This window comes from Spea bombifrons, chromosome 2, assembly GCF_027358695.1.
Source record: "Spea bombifrons isolate aSpeBom1 chromosome 2, aSpeBom1.2.pri, whole genome shotgun sequence".
NCBI classification, from domain to species: domain Eukaryota; kingdom Metazoa; phylum Chordata; class Amphibia; order Anura; family Pelobatidae; genus Spea; species Spea bombifrons.
The window spans coordinates 21,487,008-21,503,743 of NC_071088.1; the positions used below are offsets into that span (position 1 = coordinate 21,487,008).

The 16,736-nt window shown below is 43.5% G+C and overlaps 1 protein-coding gene across 1 annotated transcript in view; it reads right to left on the minus strand.

The window, feature by feature from the left end:
- Positions 1-5,625: 5,625 nt before the first annotated feature.
- FOXN1 (forkhead box N1) overlaps positions 5,626-16,736 on the minus strand; it is a 32,241-nt gene continuing 21,130 nt past the window's right edge. Inside the window, exons 6-10 of the mRNA XM_053457084.1 lie at positions 11,110-11,237; positions 10,795-10,891; positions 8,232-8,439; positions 7,147-7,659; positions 5,626-6,400 (exon numbers count right to left, since the gene is read on the minus strand). Of these exons, the coding sequence (XP_053313059.1) occupies positions 6,129-6,400; positions 7,147-7,659; positions 8,232-8,439; positions 10,795-10,891; positions 11,110-11,237 (1,218 nt within the window). The 3' untranslated portion in view covers positions 5,626-6,128. The remainder of the gene's footprint in view (positions 6,401-7,146; positions 7,660-8,231; positions 8,440-10,794; positions 10,892-11,109; positions 11,238-16,736) is intronic.

Below are 16,736 nucleotides of genomic sequence, written 5' to 3' on the forward strand. Positions count from 1 at the left end.
TAATTGAGTATTTTTTTTAAAGGTTCTTCCAGTTCATGCAGTTTTACCATTTATAGGGTGAGAGATAATGTTGACATTATAATATGCTCTGTATGTGGCCGATGTGCACTCTTTCCTTCTCTGTGGCTGAAGGTGAAATAAGCATGGAGCCATGTCCAAGCTGAAATAAGGTGAAGAAGGAGAGGAAGAGAGAGAGAGATTCCTCAGTCTGGAGTATTCATGGGTGATGTAGCTTATAATAGGGAAAAGATGGAAATTCTTATTTTGTAAAGACTTTACTTTGCTTACACAGAATAAAAATTCTTGTTTTTGAAGAGCAGTAGGGGCAGGAATAGTGACTTAATATTTGTGTAGAGATATATTTTTTGTTTCCAAAGATGGGCAAAAAAGATTGATTTTATTAAATTACACGCCGACTAGTAAATTCTTGTGCATTCCGCATCTTGAGGTGTCCTGTTTTGTGTAAGAACCACTATGTGACTTGTACAGTGGTTGTATGACCTGTTATTTGCCCTATAATTAGGGCCTCCTGCTCCCTTTCCCCTACTTCATTTAGTGCCGTAAGGTACGTAAAGCAGTGGGTCCATGGAGATCCACAAGACACACTCCGTTTTCTGAATGCTTAAAAGAAAACAAATCCTTTTGTCACACACAAAAAACAATCACGCAATTCTAATGACCTTTCTACACTGAATTGGAAATGCAGCCGCATAGGACGTATGCCATTTCCTTGGCCCATATGTTGCAATGTGACCCGAAACATTATTGGGATATTTTGCTGCCTCTGTTAAGAGAATAAACCAAATTTGAGTATCATGTAAAATAATCAAATTGCACACAAAAAAATCCACTAAACAGACGGCTCCAGTTATTTTAAGTGTGTGTTCGTTCCCCGTTGGCGAATAAATTCATTATTTTGTTTTTCAAGTGGTGAGAGATTAAAGTGTATGTATATTTTATATTAGATAACGAAGAAAAACTTCTATTGAAAATAACGTTTGGACTACTGTAAAAAAAAATAATAAAAAAATAAAATAAACAAAAACAAAAAAAGTTTGTTTTTTGCTTCCTTTTTAATTTTATTTAGTAGGTGTTTAGCCAATTTTTTGTTTTTGTTAACTTGGCATGTTTTGTTGGGCACATGATCACTTATACCCCATCCATCTTTTGGTTTGATCATTTCAAAACATTGGGGTACAGTAATATATACTCAAAAAAGATTACATCCAGCCGGGCTGGATTGGGGATGAGAAGTAGCCCTGATGTCTTAAACGTTATGCTGTTACACTCTTGCAGTGGGTGGCCGTACTCCGCGCACTGAAGACCCAAGCTGTGCAGGTAAGTGTCTGTCTCATTCTGCCACAGGGCCGATCAGGGACTGACATACAGTACCTGACTAAGCCATTTAATAAAGAATATTCACAAACTATCAAATTTGGGTGTAATAGACCCGTCAACTCCACCTCAAAATTCTAAGCCATTACACTGTTTTTTTTTTTTCTTTATTAAATTCTTGTGCAAACTCTGGTTTCGTGAATATACCCCTAAGAGCACAGGTGCCCTTCCATATGTTCTGGCATTGAATCTGTGCGGTCCTGATTGGGAGACCACTTTGTAAACAATTTTGAACCGGTACAAGGAGACAGGAAAAAGGGGTTGCAAGGGTCACACCGGACCCCCTAGAGGCACGGTCGCAGCTGCAACCCCTGTAGTTACGCCAGTGGCTCTCTCCATTAGGGATTTCATCGCTACACTTCTATTCTGGAACTTTTCAGCTGACAAATTTACTACTAAATGATAAATTCTGCCCTTTATGACTAACATTTTAAATCTCTAAACATGCTGTTTCAAGCCATCTAATATTTTACATACTTCCTTACTGAATAACACACTTGCCAAGAGTTAATTCCCAAGGGCAAGTTCTATATGAAACGTTAATACTTATCTTGTCAACCTTTGATACTTTAAAACTGCTTTACATTATGTCACGTTAATGTACAGTCTACAAATATATTAAGCTAATTACTTTCCTGTCTAGATATTTAAAATGACAGCTGATTTTAGAATTCTCAAAAAGTATATAAAAACAGCCAAACACTACATTAAAATAAATAAACGTTTGGTGGCTCCATTCAGTGATTTATCTATTTTCCCCTGCATCCCATTATGACCACCTTTTACAACCTTGTGTTTAGCTCATTTCGGATTGACTCCATTGTGGTGGTCCAGCGGTGCATGATCTGGTTAAGCTCTCTGTTACTTGCTTCGCTTAGTTTTTGCTTTATCCGTGGAGCTGGATTGTGATCTTGCACCCCAGTGCTCAGCTCGGTTTCTGGGACATTGTAGAGCAAACAACTGAGACCTGTGCTAAAGCAGCAGATGCGTCTGCTCCCTCTACTATGTCTACCAACAAACCGCGTGTTCCCTGATAAAAAGGATTTCAGTGAGCCCTGATACCCTGCTTCACTTTTATGTCTTGGAAACCACTGGGCCAATGGCCATGTTAGTCTATGTTCAGCATTTGGGGGCACTGTGCAGCCTTTGGACAAGCTACACCCTAGGCCTAACCTAGTGCAAGACCACCTGTCATCCTTGCTGCTGAGCACCAGGATATGATGTCATTTCCAGCACTCCGTAATTTACGGATGTGTGGTGATGGGCAGAGATGCACTATGGAGGCCATGAAGGTACAGTCCTCCATAGTGTTAGTGGGCTGCTTGCCTGAGATCTGTTAACTGGCCCATTGACATCTGGCGCTACAAACTCCCTCTTTCCTTTCTTGCCTCCCTTTTCCTCTAGTTTCTTTCTTCCTTCTCAAAAAAAACATTTTAGCTGGCACCAGTAAAATTCCCACAGTCATACCCTGCCCCCAACCACACTATAACATCTGCATTAAGAGCCGCAGGTAGTACACTAGTCTTAGTACATAGATAGTATATTTTCAGTAAAACCAGTTAGCAAAGGCAGTATTTGGCTAAAAATGTAAAATCACTTTTTCTTTTTATTGCACTACCATTGTGAACAATAACCTAGAATTATTAATATAAAAAATACTTGTTTATAATTTGTTTTGCTAAAAGAGACCAACAGGTGTACTATAAAAAAACTTTAAAAAAAGAAAACGCAACAAACTTAATTTTAATGCAATGCTTTTTAGTGAAGCTTTATACAAATGTGATGTTATCATACAAAACATTGGGGAAAAAAAAGGAACACATCTTGTGCTTTGGTAATGCTAAGGGGGCTATGTACAAAGGAGAGTTAAATTGTGTTAATAATACCAAATGGGAACTCTACAATGCCTGTTACAACAGTAACGTTAACATTTATGTAGCACACAATGTCATAAGGCAACTGTTGCACTTGCATGTTTCTATATAATCATGCAACCGATATTGCCAAGTAACTGATACATAATCCACAAAATGATGTCATTCTCTCCAGCACCACTTCATGGGCTACATCATAGCTGAAACAAAGCACCGGTTTAAGTGTAGAATTAGGAAAATATCCATATTTGCAATGTTTCCCAAGCTTTATTAATCTACTTGCTTTGCAGTATAAGTACATAGCTCCCTAAATATTTTGCTATTTTGGCTGGACCATATTTCTAACAAATAGTTTTTTTTTTAAATTAGTGCAAAAGGCTTTATAATGCTGCAAATATATTAAACCCCAGCATATAAGCGGCTCAATAAGGCATTTAGAAGGCCAGTTTCCAGCTCACAATGGGATTTTTGCTGGTTTCCTTTGGGGACCTGGGACTTCGTAGGAGGGTTGAACATTTTAAGTTCAGACTTCTACTACATTATGAAGGGCCAACCCCGAATACTGTCTTCTGCAAGAAAGCTGAGCTCTCGTGAGAGTGCAGGAGGGGGCCACCAAACATATAGTTCACTTTGAGGCTTTCTATCTCATTCTGTTATCCATTTTTTTATTGGTGTAATCCTGTATTTACACAATTTATACATTGCATGGTATTTGCCTAGTTTGGGAATGGCGTTTGAACACTGGTTGTATAATATATTTATCTGACAGTATTATATATTTATCTTACAGTTAGGGCCGGACTGGCGATGATGGGGTGGTGCTGGCACTTTAAGGCCATATGATGATATGCGCGGCCACACATTACATTTTTATGCTCATGCAGCATGTGGCCAGGCATATCCAGCAGGTTGCCGCACCCAATCTGCTCGGTGAGTATGGGACGCTTTTGGCCAGCGGCCTACAAGGCATTTGCCGATGTGCTAGAGTGCTACAGTTACTTGGAATACTGGTTTCCTGAATACAAATGCAGATATGATTTGTGATCTATCTACAAAACATATATATTCATTTATATTGCACATTGTTTAAGGGGGGAAAGGGATGGAGGGATGTCTCCAGCATATACTTATGCTGGAGATCAAACTGTAATTAAACAGAGGTGACATTCCATAATATCATCATCCCCTGATAATGTTCATTGTAGGAACCATTTGGACTATCACTGGTAAACATTTCTTAGACTTTAAATACTATCTCATTTATGATGTTCCCAGGTAGTGACATATGTTTATTTATGTTCACGGAGCTATACAATGTTGGATTTGGGAAGGTAAGAAATCATGTGAGAATGTGGGAAATATTGATATATTTTTAAATTGACGTTAATTGAGAAAGCATATCTGCTCATTTGACTAGGGTCTTTTTGAAATAATCAAGCTTAACACGTATTATCTCGTGTTTTCAAATGGCTATATTGAGGAACACTTGTGAAATCGAAGGAATCGTAAATTTAATTCTAAAGCATAAAATGTTGAAAAAGCACTTTGAATGCACTGCTAAATGAACCATCTTATCAAAACACTTTTGGGTCGGGTAATACTGCATCAATAAACATACTTAGAACGATCAGGACAAGGGTAGGCTCATCGGAATCGTAGTCCATCTGCCGACGGCCTATCCTTGGATAAGAAAAAAAATAGTTTGAAGGACAGAAAAAACCTTTTCCTTTATTATCTCCTATAGTGAAGACATCGTTATGTGAAAAGCAAACATTATTTAAAAAAGTGCATTGTTAAAAATCCACCACAAAGCGATGAGTGCACAGCTAATACTCGGGAACGGCACGCTTGCTGCATCGATTGCATATCAGCGTATACTGTATGCAAAAATGAATTTCTAACTGAAATGTTTTCGAGTTCCTTGAATTGACAAGTATGCAGGCCCAAACTGCACCACTATATTGCATATATTAGGACTCTGAAATTCTCTGAAATAGACATTTTGGTCTTCTTGGTGATCCACAAGTATTACTGCTTCGTTATCATTGATGGGAGTGAAATGAGTCTTAAAATGTACGTCCTTTTGTCCCTTTTTCCCTGTAGACAAGTGTCACATAAAGAGTAACACTGGTGGCAACACATTCTTCTGATATATGAATATTCTTCATATTTCTGCGGATCTGAATTAGTTTTGTTTAACAAGTGCGGCCTGGGGAAACTGTTACTGACGCATCTAAAGCAGCGATGGTCTGTTAGTCTCAGCACAGGATTAGTTCGTGGCTTCTTTAAAACATTTAAGAAATGGTCACCCGCTGTACTTTATTATAAACAGAGTATATCTTCTTATTCGCCAGAATACATTACAGTCATTTAGCTTACTAAAAGTATTAGCCCTTTGGATGACTAGCCCTTCAGTTGCCTAGATTGCTCTAAAGAACCACTGATTCTGTCATCATCCCCTCCTTTCCCTATGGGATCTTATCATCAAGCCTGACTTCTATATACTAACCAGCCAATGCCTTAAATGTGGATTTAGAGAGGATACGGGGATGTATTGTACTTTTTCTTTTCTCACCCATCTTAAACATTTTGTACTCTAGAGGCTCATTCCCTTTTTGCATAACTAATAATGTTTGCTTGTAGCTTTTATCCCGAACACAAAAATATGACAATGCTGATTGATATCATATCAACCAATGTCATCAAAAGCCCATGTGAGAGCGAATTAAAGATAATTCTCAAACTAGGCTACTCAAGTGTAGTAGAATATTTTGTACAGTTTCTGCAGGTCTCCTTTGGCTACGTTCACCTCAGTCCACTGAGACCAAATTATTTCCAGGTTGTCTAATAAATACTGACTTATACTATTGCAACGTGCTTGGCCCCCGAAGTATTGATATATGATGACATTGCTGTATCCAGTTCCATGAATGAAGAATACACTGTAGTGAGACGGATGTCGCCTAATCCCATATGAGACGTACTACTTGGGGTAGTAACCTCGTTGTTGTTGTTGACACAATCCCCATTGGGAAAGAAATATTGTGGTGGAGGTGGCGTTGGAGCAGAAGAGATCAGGTTCAAAGGATCCATAGCCAGGCTGTCATCCTTTAGCTCTTCCCAAAGATTTCCTGTCAATATAAATAAAAACAATGGGTACTTAAACGCGACAGAAAATTGCATCAATGTATGAGATCACAAAGTGGAGCATATATGAATTTAAAATTAATTCAAAAGAAAACTAATTGTTATAATCATACCCAAGAAATATCTGGATTTCACCTGAAGGCTCAGGAAGTTTGATCTGATTATTGGGCCTTTGGGTCAATGTGTTTAATCTCTGGGCTTTTTTTTTACTCCCATTCCCATTTTGAGGCTATTTAGAGCTAGGTTTATGCAGGAGGGTTTATTTACTAAATATGGATGCCCATGCCCTTCTTGTCTTCTAAATGGAGCAGGAGAGACAGAACTCTTGGTAGGAATGGTGGTAATAGATTCTGTATGTACAGTAAGGTCTGCTCAGTCTAAATTATTTTGTAAGAAAATTATGACAATGGTATCGCCTTTGACTATAGAAGCTTTTGGAAAATGTTCTGCAAGGCTGTATTAAATCATTCAAAAGTATCATTTATAAAAGTTCCTTCAGCAACAATTGAACACTCTCCATAAAGAACAGAACATACATATGCATGAACTCATAATTAGTTAACAGTAAGACATGCAGATCGGTTATCAGTTACTACCTACTTAAATAAACGTCTGGGTACAATAATTAGCCTTTGATGGGAATCTCAAAATCATTACATGATCCGCTAAACCAACATCTAAGCATGGCATTAAATATATATGATCTTAATACGTTAAGGTATATTCATACCTTGAAGCTCAAAGTCAGTTAGAGACGGGTTGAGGGCATCGATGTCATTGCTGAGCTCCCCTTCATTGTCTTGTGTTGTTCTAGTGGGTGAATGGTCTACCAGCATCTTCATGTTGTGAAGGGGTGGAGTATGAGCAGGAATTGGGGAGTCTTGAGGGTTTATGGGCTGTTCTCCCACTTCATTGTGGTTCTCCAGGTTTGAGAATTGATTGTGTGGCATGGCATGAGGCTGTTGTATCATAGCAGGTGATATCTGTGGGTATCCATGGGGTACTGAAGAATAACATGGCGGCTCGTGACCTACTAGTAGTTTTTTGGTGTGCAAAGACCCAGAGATATCATGCATGGATTGCAGCGATGTGGGCACCGTGGGAGAAAGCGTGGGTTCACAGAGTGTTGTCTGCATTGACATTTGCATCGGAGCAGATGTATTTACTATTCCAACTGGGTTACAGGCCAGGAGTGAAGACCTCAGTTTCTCTGTCCTCTCTCCTATTAGCTTATCAAGGTCTTCTGGAGAGAAAAAAAAAAGAATGTTACACTTCTTAAATTCTATACCAGAGCAGTGAAACTGCCATTAATTATTATATCATTTGTTGGGAAAATAGTTATTCTCTCTAACTAAACCACATGCTGGACAGAGTCTACAACAAGTCAACTAAACATACACAAGCGTATCATTAAAATGATGTATAAAAAATCTCTTTCACAACTCTCTGTCTCCCTCTTCTCAATGTTTCACCATTCAGTTACCCTCCTTTTCTATCCACTGCTTCTCTCTTCCTCTCCCACTCTCTCTCCCCTCCTTCTCTCTTTTCCCTGCTACTTTCACTCCCTCCTTTCCTTCTCTCCCCTCTCTTCCTTATCTCAATTACACATGGTAGGTGTAGAGTGGGTCTGGGGGCCAACTAATGGACAACAAATTGGTCTTTGAAGGATTTTCTCGATCACAGAATGAATACCTTAATCTACCTATACCTTTTAATTGGCTTTTTACATATCGGCATACAACTGGTTCCTTTTTAGTTATTTGAAACTCTCGTTCTGTGAGAAAACATGATGGCTTCATTTTGCATTATGCTCACCTGGCTTTGCCATGCTTTTTCTCACAGTTATTGGATCTTTTCTTTTCCATTTCTGTAGCTCCTCTTGCATTTTATCAATTTTGGCAGGGTTCAGTGCCCACAGACACCCTTTTCGGGAAGAACTTCCAGATTTATTTTCAACTTTTTCAAAGCACTTGTTCAGGGAAAGGTTGTGACGAACCGAATTCTTCCAGCCATCTGGCGCTGTCTAATGAGACAAAATATATATTCTGTTTAGTTGGATCTGCCACTAATGCTAATTAAAATCTGAAACAGATGGACACAAGTATTTAACACATTAAGGGCTGCTACTAATAATGGAAATGTGATATAATCAAAATTACCCATGGGATGAAAATTCATACATGAACAACAGGAGAATGTTTTCCTACATATGCCAAATATCCATTCAGTGTTTTATATATGCATGATATCCATGTTATATATATATTGGTGTATATGAGCAGTGAGTACCAGATTTTGACAAAATATATATTTTTTAAATTTTAATATGTGCAGATGCCATCGCCCCATTTAAAAATAAAGGTAAAATGACCTTCAATTGTATACAACTTCATCTGCGTGCCCCTTAATGAATAACTGTGTGAATTCTTTGATAAATAAAAATTAACTTATGTTACTGAGACATTAAAAATATATTTTCATGGAAGACCAAGACAATGGCACAACACAATAATACTTGAATACCTGGATGCATTGGATACTGAAACACTAATGCTCTCACCTGACCATGCGAATGGAGTGAAGACATCAAAGCCCATCACTTGGACACTAGGTACATGGACAACCGAGCAACAGTGATAGGACAGAACTAAATCTAAACTTATACCATAGCCTTTTATTTGTTTATTTTTTCATACATTCGACATAGCTTGTCATTGTTTCTTGTTTGGAATTTTGACGCTTTTATTTTATTATTCTTTTTTTTTATTATAGAAAAAGGAATTTAGTGTAAAATGTGGTTTTATCACCAATGTAACCAATGCAGTGTTCCTTTGGAAATGTAGCATTCTTTTGGTTGCTATGGTGAAGAGGCCATATATTTTTTTATGTTAAATGTCCAATTTTTATATACATGGGAAGAGAATACAAACACATACTTGCTTATAAATCTATTTTTTTCTTCATGATATATACTAGTGTTGAATAGAAAAACAACACCAATTATCAATGGCTGTTCTAGAGACGCCATGTAAAACATCTTGGTATTTAAAGTTTTAGGAAAATCTAATAATATTACTTATGCAGCTTAACTGCTAATTTAATGTGACTGTCTACTGAAGATGGAGTTTTATTAATTAAAGTATAGCTGTAATGGGGAAAAATGTAAATCTACGCACTATATTATATATATTTTGGAAAAGTCTTAATCTAATTTCCACTTGCCCTGCCCACAAATTGAGTCATGTCAATCAGAAAAATGTCATATTTCATGCATCATGTCTTTTTAGCTATGTCTGCGTCTTGATACATAATAACAGGTATATTCATCCGTCTATCATGAAGTTTCCACCCCAGATAATTACATGGAATTTTCATTTCCACTAATACACTGTTAAGTATTGGGAGGTGCTTGGATTTCAAGGAAGAAAGAAATTAACTGCAGTAATAAAAGAAATATTTAAAAAAAATCCCTCTTGTATATACGCCACTATTTTAATGGGAGATTAAATCACTCTTATTTCTTGCACAAATGAACATTAATGCAGCTCAACAAAAAAAAATTGTACTGTTTCTATAAATGTGTTCTTTACCTGCCAAGACAGAGGTAAACAATAAAAGCCACAGGTAAGCTGTGGAGGTAGCTGCAGCACAGAAATCTCATGTTCCCTTGTGGAATATACCTGAAAGGGTTAAGATTGTGGTTCAAAGTGGCAACAGTGGCGCGGTTTCAATAGCCGCCAATCAAATGTTCCCTGCGCATTGCGCCACTTTTACCACTTTGGATCAAGATCGCTCAATAGGTTTACATGTACAAAGAGACTGCTATGGTTTTGAACTTCTCACCAAAAATCACTTTTTTTATGCAAAACCCAACTGTGTCAGGCCATTTGTGGATGTTTCATCCCCCAAAAAGGTTAAAAAGGCTTAATATGTTATGTTGATGGTCTTCAAAGTTGAAGCTTCTAATGTAACATAATACGTTAAATACCCTGCAGTTCAATGTTGCTTTAGTTCCAATTTACAGGTTGACATCTGCAAAGTTAACTAGAACATACGTGTCTTTTCATTATAAAAATGCTTTGGGGCAACATGTTATATCCATAATATCCTACAAGCTGCTGGTCTGTATTTGTCACTAACACATAGATCTAAAACGTAATAAGTCTATGGTGATGACACCTTGGGCCTAGCAAGGACAGACAGAAGGCTGATCTCCAGTACCTCTCATCCTCTAATTACTCTAATAGACTGAAAAACATTAGCATTAACATACGATTTGACATTAGCCTGTATAATCCTAGTTAAACGCTGCCAGATCCAATTAAAAAGACGTTCATTCTATGGTTTATAGGAGAAATGAATGGCGTGCTAGTCTTACCTTAAAGTAAGGAAAGTGTTCAGTCATAAAATTGTAGATCTCGCTCACAGGCAAGCTTCCAGTTTTACTGTTCTTCAAAGCCATGAATATCAGAATGCTTTGGAAATAAAGGCACATTGTCTTACATACTTTATTTCTAGACTAGATAAGCAATCAGTGTTTTTTTATATTATTCATGACTTGATATGTAATGCCATGTACCACAAGTGTATTTATGGCAGTTCTATTACACCCTACAATAACCAATGGTGCACACGGCCATTTCTAGACACATATATGTCATATGTCTAATGCAGCTTTTGGCATGGCTGTTACCTGTAGGAATAGATGGGTTTAGGATACAGAGGCTGCTGGGACTCCATGCCGGCTTGGGGTGCGATCCTTTGATAAGGATAATGTGGCGTGGAAATGTATGTCACAGGGTAGCTTCCCCCGGTGGGATACTGAAATAGAAAGAAGTACATTAGTTATGGACTGCTATCTACATCTGGGGGCAGCTAACACAATTTTGGGAGCACATAGAAAATAACCCTTCATGATTTCAACACAGAGAGAAGCATAACACTTTTTTGAATCAAAATCAAAATCCAAGAGCAGTTTGGCTGCAGGGGAACAGCGGGGACCCCCTGGAAAAGCGATCCTCGCTCCATGTATCGATCCGGTTTTGGATCTGAGTGGCTGTGCCATTACTCTAGTGTTAAAATAGCATTTACTTAAGCAAATTTATATCATGGAGTAAGTACATGCAATGTGCCTGTGACGGGTTAATCGGTACCGTCTGTAATAATTATTGTTTGTGATACCTGCATTTCCCAGTATATGTTGTGATTATGGGGTGTGCTTTTGTTCCCCTTGTTTGCTACCCTGTCCAGGTGCCACATGTCCTGCCCCCTCCCTCCTTACACAGACTACAGTAGAGACCCCCTACTGTGCTGAGTGCTAATGCTCAGTCATATGCAAAGGAGGGCAGGATGTAATTCCCTTGTGTCTATTGGACGCAATTCCCTTGTGTCTATTGGACGCAATTCCCTTGTGTCTATTGGACGCAATTCCCTTGTGTCTATTGGACGCAATTCCCTTGTGTCTATTGGACGCAATTCCCTTGTGTGTCTATTGGACGTAACTCAAACCCTTGTACTGTTTAAATGCCCCTTTGTTCCCAAATAAAGAGAGTTCTGTTTTAACCTCAAAGCATGAAGTTCTGTCTCATGATTGAGGGAAGTGCTGGTCTGTGACTGCTTTCTTCGGACAGCCACAGCGTGTCCGCTTACTGGGAGAGGGAAGGAGCTGACGGGCGGATGTGTCCAGTCTGGGGCACAGGACGATCCGTCACATTGGTGGCAGCGGTGGGATCTCCTCCTTCCAGACCAGAGCGGACCAAAGCAACTAGCCGCAGAACAAAGTTATACCCTGGCGAGGAAGAGCCAAACGGATCCACAGATGGAGTGGATTGAACAGTCACCGGGATGCGGGGTGACTTGGAGGGGAGTTGAGACCCTCGAATCGGAGACTCCAGTATGGGAGTTTGAGAGACGGACCCGAGCCCGGCTTGTGAGATGGAGAGCGGCCCTAGAAAAGTGGAGCGCCCACCAAGGTACACATCTGCCCATCCTAGAACAACGAATCAGGGACCAGGTGAATGGGAGGCTCTACTTGTTCGGGGGACCTGCATCTCCAGGTGAGGTTGCAGAGCTAGAGAGGCTGGTCCGACAGGAGATTGGGCTCGAAGAGGAGTACCGAGCCATATACTGGGAAGCCCGAGGCCCGCAGCGAAAGTCCAGAAAGCCCCATTCTCCGGAAGGGATGGATGTTGGCGGGCCTGGCCTGTTGTGGGAGGCATTCGAGGAAAGGGGTGTCTTTGGCAATGGCAACATGGACCGATGGTGGGACATTAGTGACAAGCGCCGGAGAGCCCTGCCGCCCACTGCAACAAGTGAACTCAGCCAAGACCTTGAGAGACTAGTAGACAGAGAATGGTGCCTCGAGGCAGAATACTTGGCGCTGTTCGAGGGGAGCTACGCCCTGCAGTGTGAGCCGACAGATGTCACAGAGCGAGCTCCGGAGACCGCTCATTGTAATTGGCAAGCCTCCGGACTTGAAGGTTCAGCCACTCTGCCCCTGGTATTGCAGCCAGAGCCCGAAGAGGTGAAAGTGGGCAATCACTTTTGGGAGGAAGTCTTCCGGGCGATTATGGACCGCATGCAGTCGCCGGAATTTGAGGCAGCGGTCTATGGGTTTCCACTAGAGGCGGCAGAAGCGCAGACAACAGGGCAGAGGGACGCTGTTCTCTGCCCAGCACCATGCGCCCCTCCTACTCCGGCTGAAGCGCCGGCAGCGGGGCAGAGTGCCGCTGGCCTCTGCCCGCCCCACAGTGAAAGGTCCCTGCCTGCTAGCAGGGACCCACCAGGGCAGTGCGACTCGATCCTCTGCCCAGCACCGCAAAATGCCAGACCGGCAGAAGAGCCGGCCACGGGGCAGAGTGCTGCGGGCCTCTGCTCATCCCCCAGCACAGTGTTCCCGCCGGCTAACGAGGACCACCCAGAAGTGCTGGCACCCGGAGAGAGAGTCGCTGACCTCTGTCCTGCACCAGCAATCCTCGCTCTGGCTGAAACGCCGGCAACAGGGCAGAGTGCTGCTGGCCTCTGCCCACCTCACAGTGAAGGGTCCCCACCTGCTAGCAGGGAACCCCCAGCGGAAGAGCTGACCACAGGGCAGAGTGACGCTGTTCTCTGCCCAGCACCATTCCCTGCACCAGCAGAAGCACTGGCAACCGGGCAGAGCGTCGCCGACCTCTGTCCTGCATCAGCAATCCTCGCTCTGGCTGAAACGCCGGCAACAGGGCAGAGTGCTGCTCGCCTCTGCCCGCCCCACAGCGAAGGTTCCCCACCTGCTAGCAGGGAACCACCAGCGGAAGAGCTGGCCACAAGGCAGAGTGACGCTGTTCTCTGCCCAGCACCGTTCCCTGCACAAGCAGAAGCACTGGCAACCGGGCAGAGAGTCGCTGACCTCTGCCCTGCACTGCTTACACCCCCATTATCTGGCTCTCCCCAGCACGAGCATCCGGGAGGGGGCACAGGTAGCGACCCTCCCCAGCGGCTGAGTGAGGACACGGGAGATGGCGCAGCTGGTCAGTCTCCCCAGCGGCAGCTCACAGACCCGGGAGCGGAGGAACCGGTCCTCGCTCCCCAGCGGCTGATCCCAATGATGGGAGCTGAGGGTATTGTCCCTCCTCCCCAGCGGCTGGCAGATATCCCGGGAGTTGCGGCAGCCGGCCCATCTCCCCAGCTGCAGAAGGAGCACCAGGGAGGTGGTGCAGGCAGCATTCCTCCCCAGCGGCTGAGTGAGGACCTGGGAGATGGCACAGCTGTTCAGTCTCCCCAGCGGCAGCTCACAGACCCGGGAGCGGAGGAACCGGTCCTCGCTCCCCAGCGGCTGATCCCAATGATGGGAGCTGAAGGTATCGTCCCTCCTCCCCAGCGGCTGGCAGATATCCCGGGAGATGCGGCAGCCGGCCCATCTCCCCAGCGGCAGAAGGAGCACCAGGAAGGGGGTGCAGGTGGCACTCTTCCCCAGCGGCTGAGTGAGGACCCGGGAGATGGCGCAGCTGGTCAGTCTCCCCAGCGGCAGCTCACAGACCCGGGAGCGGAGGAACCGGTCCTCGCTCCCCAGCGGCTGATCCCAATGATGGGAGCTGAAGGTATCGTCCCTCCTCCCCAGCGGCTGGCAGATATCCCGGGAGATGCGGCAGCCGGCCCATCTCCCCAGCGGCAGAAGGAGCACCAGGGAGGGGGTGCAGGCGGCATTCCTCCCCAGCGGCTGAGTGAGGACCCGGGAGATGGCGGAGCTGGTCAGTCTCCCCAGAAGCAGCTCACAGACCCGGGAGCGGAAGAACCGGTCTGCGCTCCCCAGTGGCTGATTCCAATGATGGGAGCTGAGGGTATCGTCCCTCCTCCCCAGCGGCTGGCAGATATCCTGGGAGATGCGGCAGCCGGCCCATCTCCCCAGCGGCAGAAGAAGAGCCAGGGAGGGGGTGCAGGCGGCATCCCTCCCCAGCGGCTGATTGCATACTCGGGAGATGGCACAGCCAGCCAGTCTCCCCAGCAACAGCCCACTATCCCGGGAGCAGAGGAACCTGCCCTCCCTCCTCAGCAGCAGATGGTAGCAAGGGACACCGTTCCCTCCCCCCAGCTGCAGGCCGGACCCGAAGATCCCTTAGCCCCAGCAGAAGTGCTGGCAACAGGGCAGAGCACCTCTGGTCTCTGCCCAGCACCTACAACAGGGATCCAGGGAGATAAGGCAGTCGGCTCATCTCCCCAGCGGCAGAGGGAGCAACAGGGAGGGGGTGCAGGCGGCATCCCTCCCCAGAGGCTGGGTACCCTCCAGGGAGAAGGGGCAGTCGGCACTTCTCTCCAGCGATTGGTATACGCACCGGGAGAGGCAGACGTTGGCCGGGTAAGCGCTACCTTTGTAGGAGCAATCGAGCTAGGGGACTGTCACAGAGGCCTCCATGCCATGGGTTTCTGGAGGGGCCTGAGTGCCAGCCTTCTCCCTACAGACTATGGGCCCGGGTGCAGAGCGCCACACTCCAAAGAATGGGCAGCAGAGACAACCTAATGCCCACCTATCTTTCCCGGACAGCCCCAAGCCGACCCGTTAGGGGTCTAGCCGGGTCTGCCGGACTATGGGGGGGAGATGTGACGGGTTAATCGGTACCGTCTGTAATAATTATTGTTTGTGATACCTGCATTTCCCAGTATATGTTGTGATTATGGGGTGTGCTTTTGTTCCCCTTGTTTGCTACCCTGTCCAGGTGCCACATGTCCTGCCCCCTCCCTCCTTACACAGACTACAGTAGAGACCCCCTACTGTGCTGAGTGCTAATGCTCAGTCATATGCAAAGGAGGGCAGGATGTAATTCCCTTGTGTCTATTGGACGCAATTCCCTTGTGTCTATTGGACGCAATTCCCTTGTGTCTATTGGACGCAATTCCCTTGTGTCTATTGGACGCAATTCCCTTGTGTGTCTATTGGACGTAACTCAAACCCTTGTACTGTTTAAATGCCCCTTTGTTCCCAAATAAAGAGAGTTCTGTTTTAACCTCAAAGCATGAAGTTCTGTCTCATGATTGAGGGAAGTGCTGGTCTGTGACTGCTTTCTTCGGACAGCCACAGCGTGTCCGCTTACTGGGAGAGGGAAGGAGCTGACGGGCGGATGTGTCCAGTCTGGGGCACAGGACGATCCGTCACAGTGCCAATGTTGCAAAAAATAAACCAGAGCTATGATGGCAAACACCTTGCGTATGCCTGATAATAGCCATTAGCAATAGATGTCATTGCCAGCGCCAAAGGGCACGCTAGTGCTTTACATTATGGCTCGGTTGCCAGCTGTTAAGTAAAGGTACAGGTAGTGCATGTAGCGCGGCTCTAATGTGAGAATTCCCTGGAAATAATTAACATAATTTAATCAAATAACATTTACGCTTGCTTAAGCCAGCCACTCTCCTTCTGTACCTGTATGTTTGAAGTTTTTATTCATTTTGTATTCTATGGAAACTGCCAGACCTCTATCAATGAAATGTGATAATAATAAAAATAATAATAATAACTTGTTAATATTTTCCTGTCTATGAAGAAGTCATCTTGAAAAAATACCCTTTTGCCGATCAGGTAACCCAAATCTGAGTCACCAGCATGAGAGAAGTGAAGAATTCAATATTGTAGTGACCTTCATCATGCTGAATTTTGGAAATTTAAGTTTTTTTTAAAACTCCACGTACTTAATGACAAGCAGACTACAAAGGGATGTTTCAAAGTAAATGGTCACATTACATCATGTTTATTACTTTGAACTGAATGGTATCCTGGATATGAGGTACTTAAAATAAATATCTGTTTTACATCTAACAACAGAGACTTAACCAAAGACGTAAGCAACTCTATTT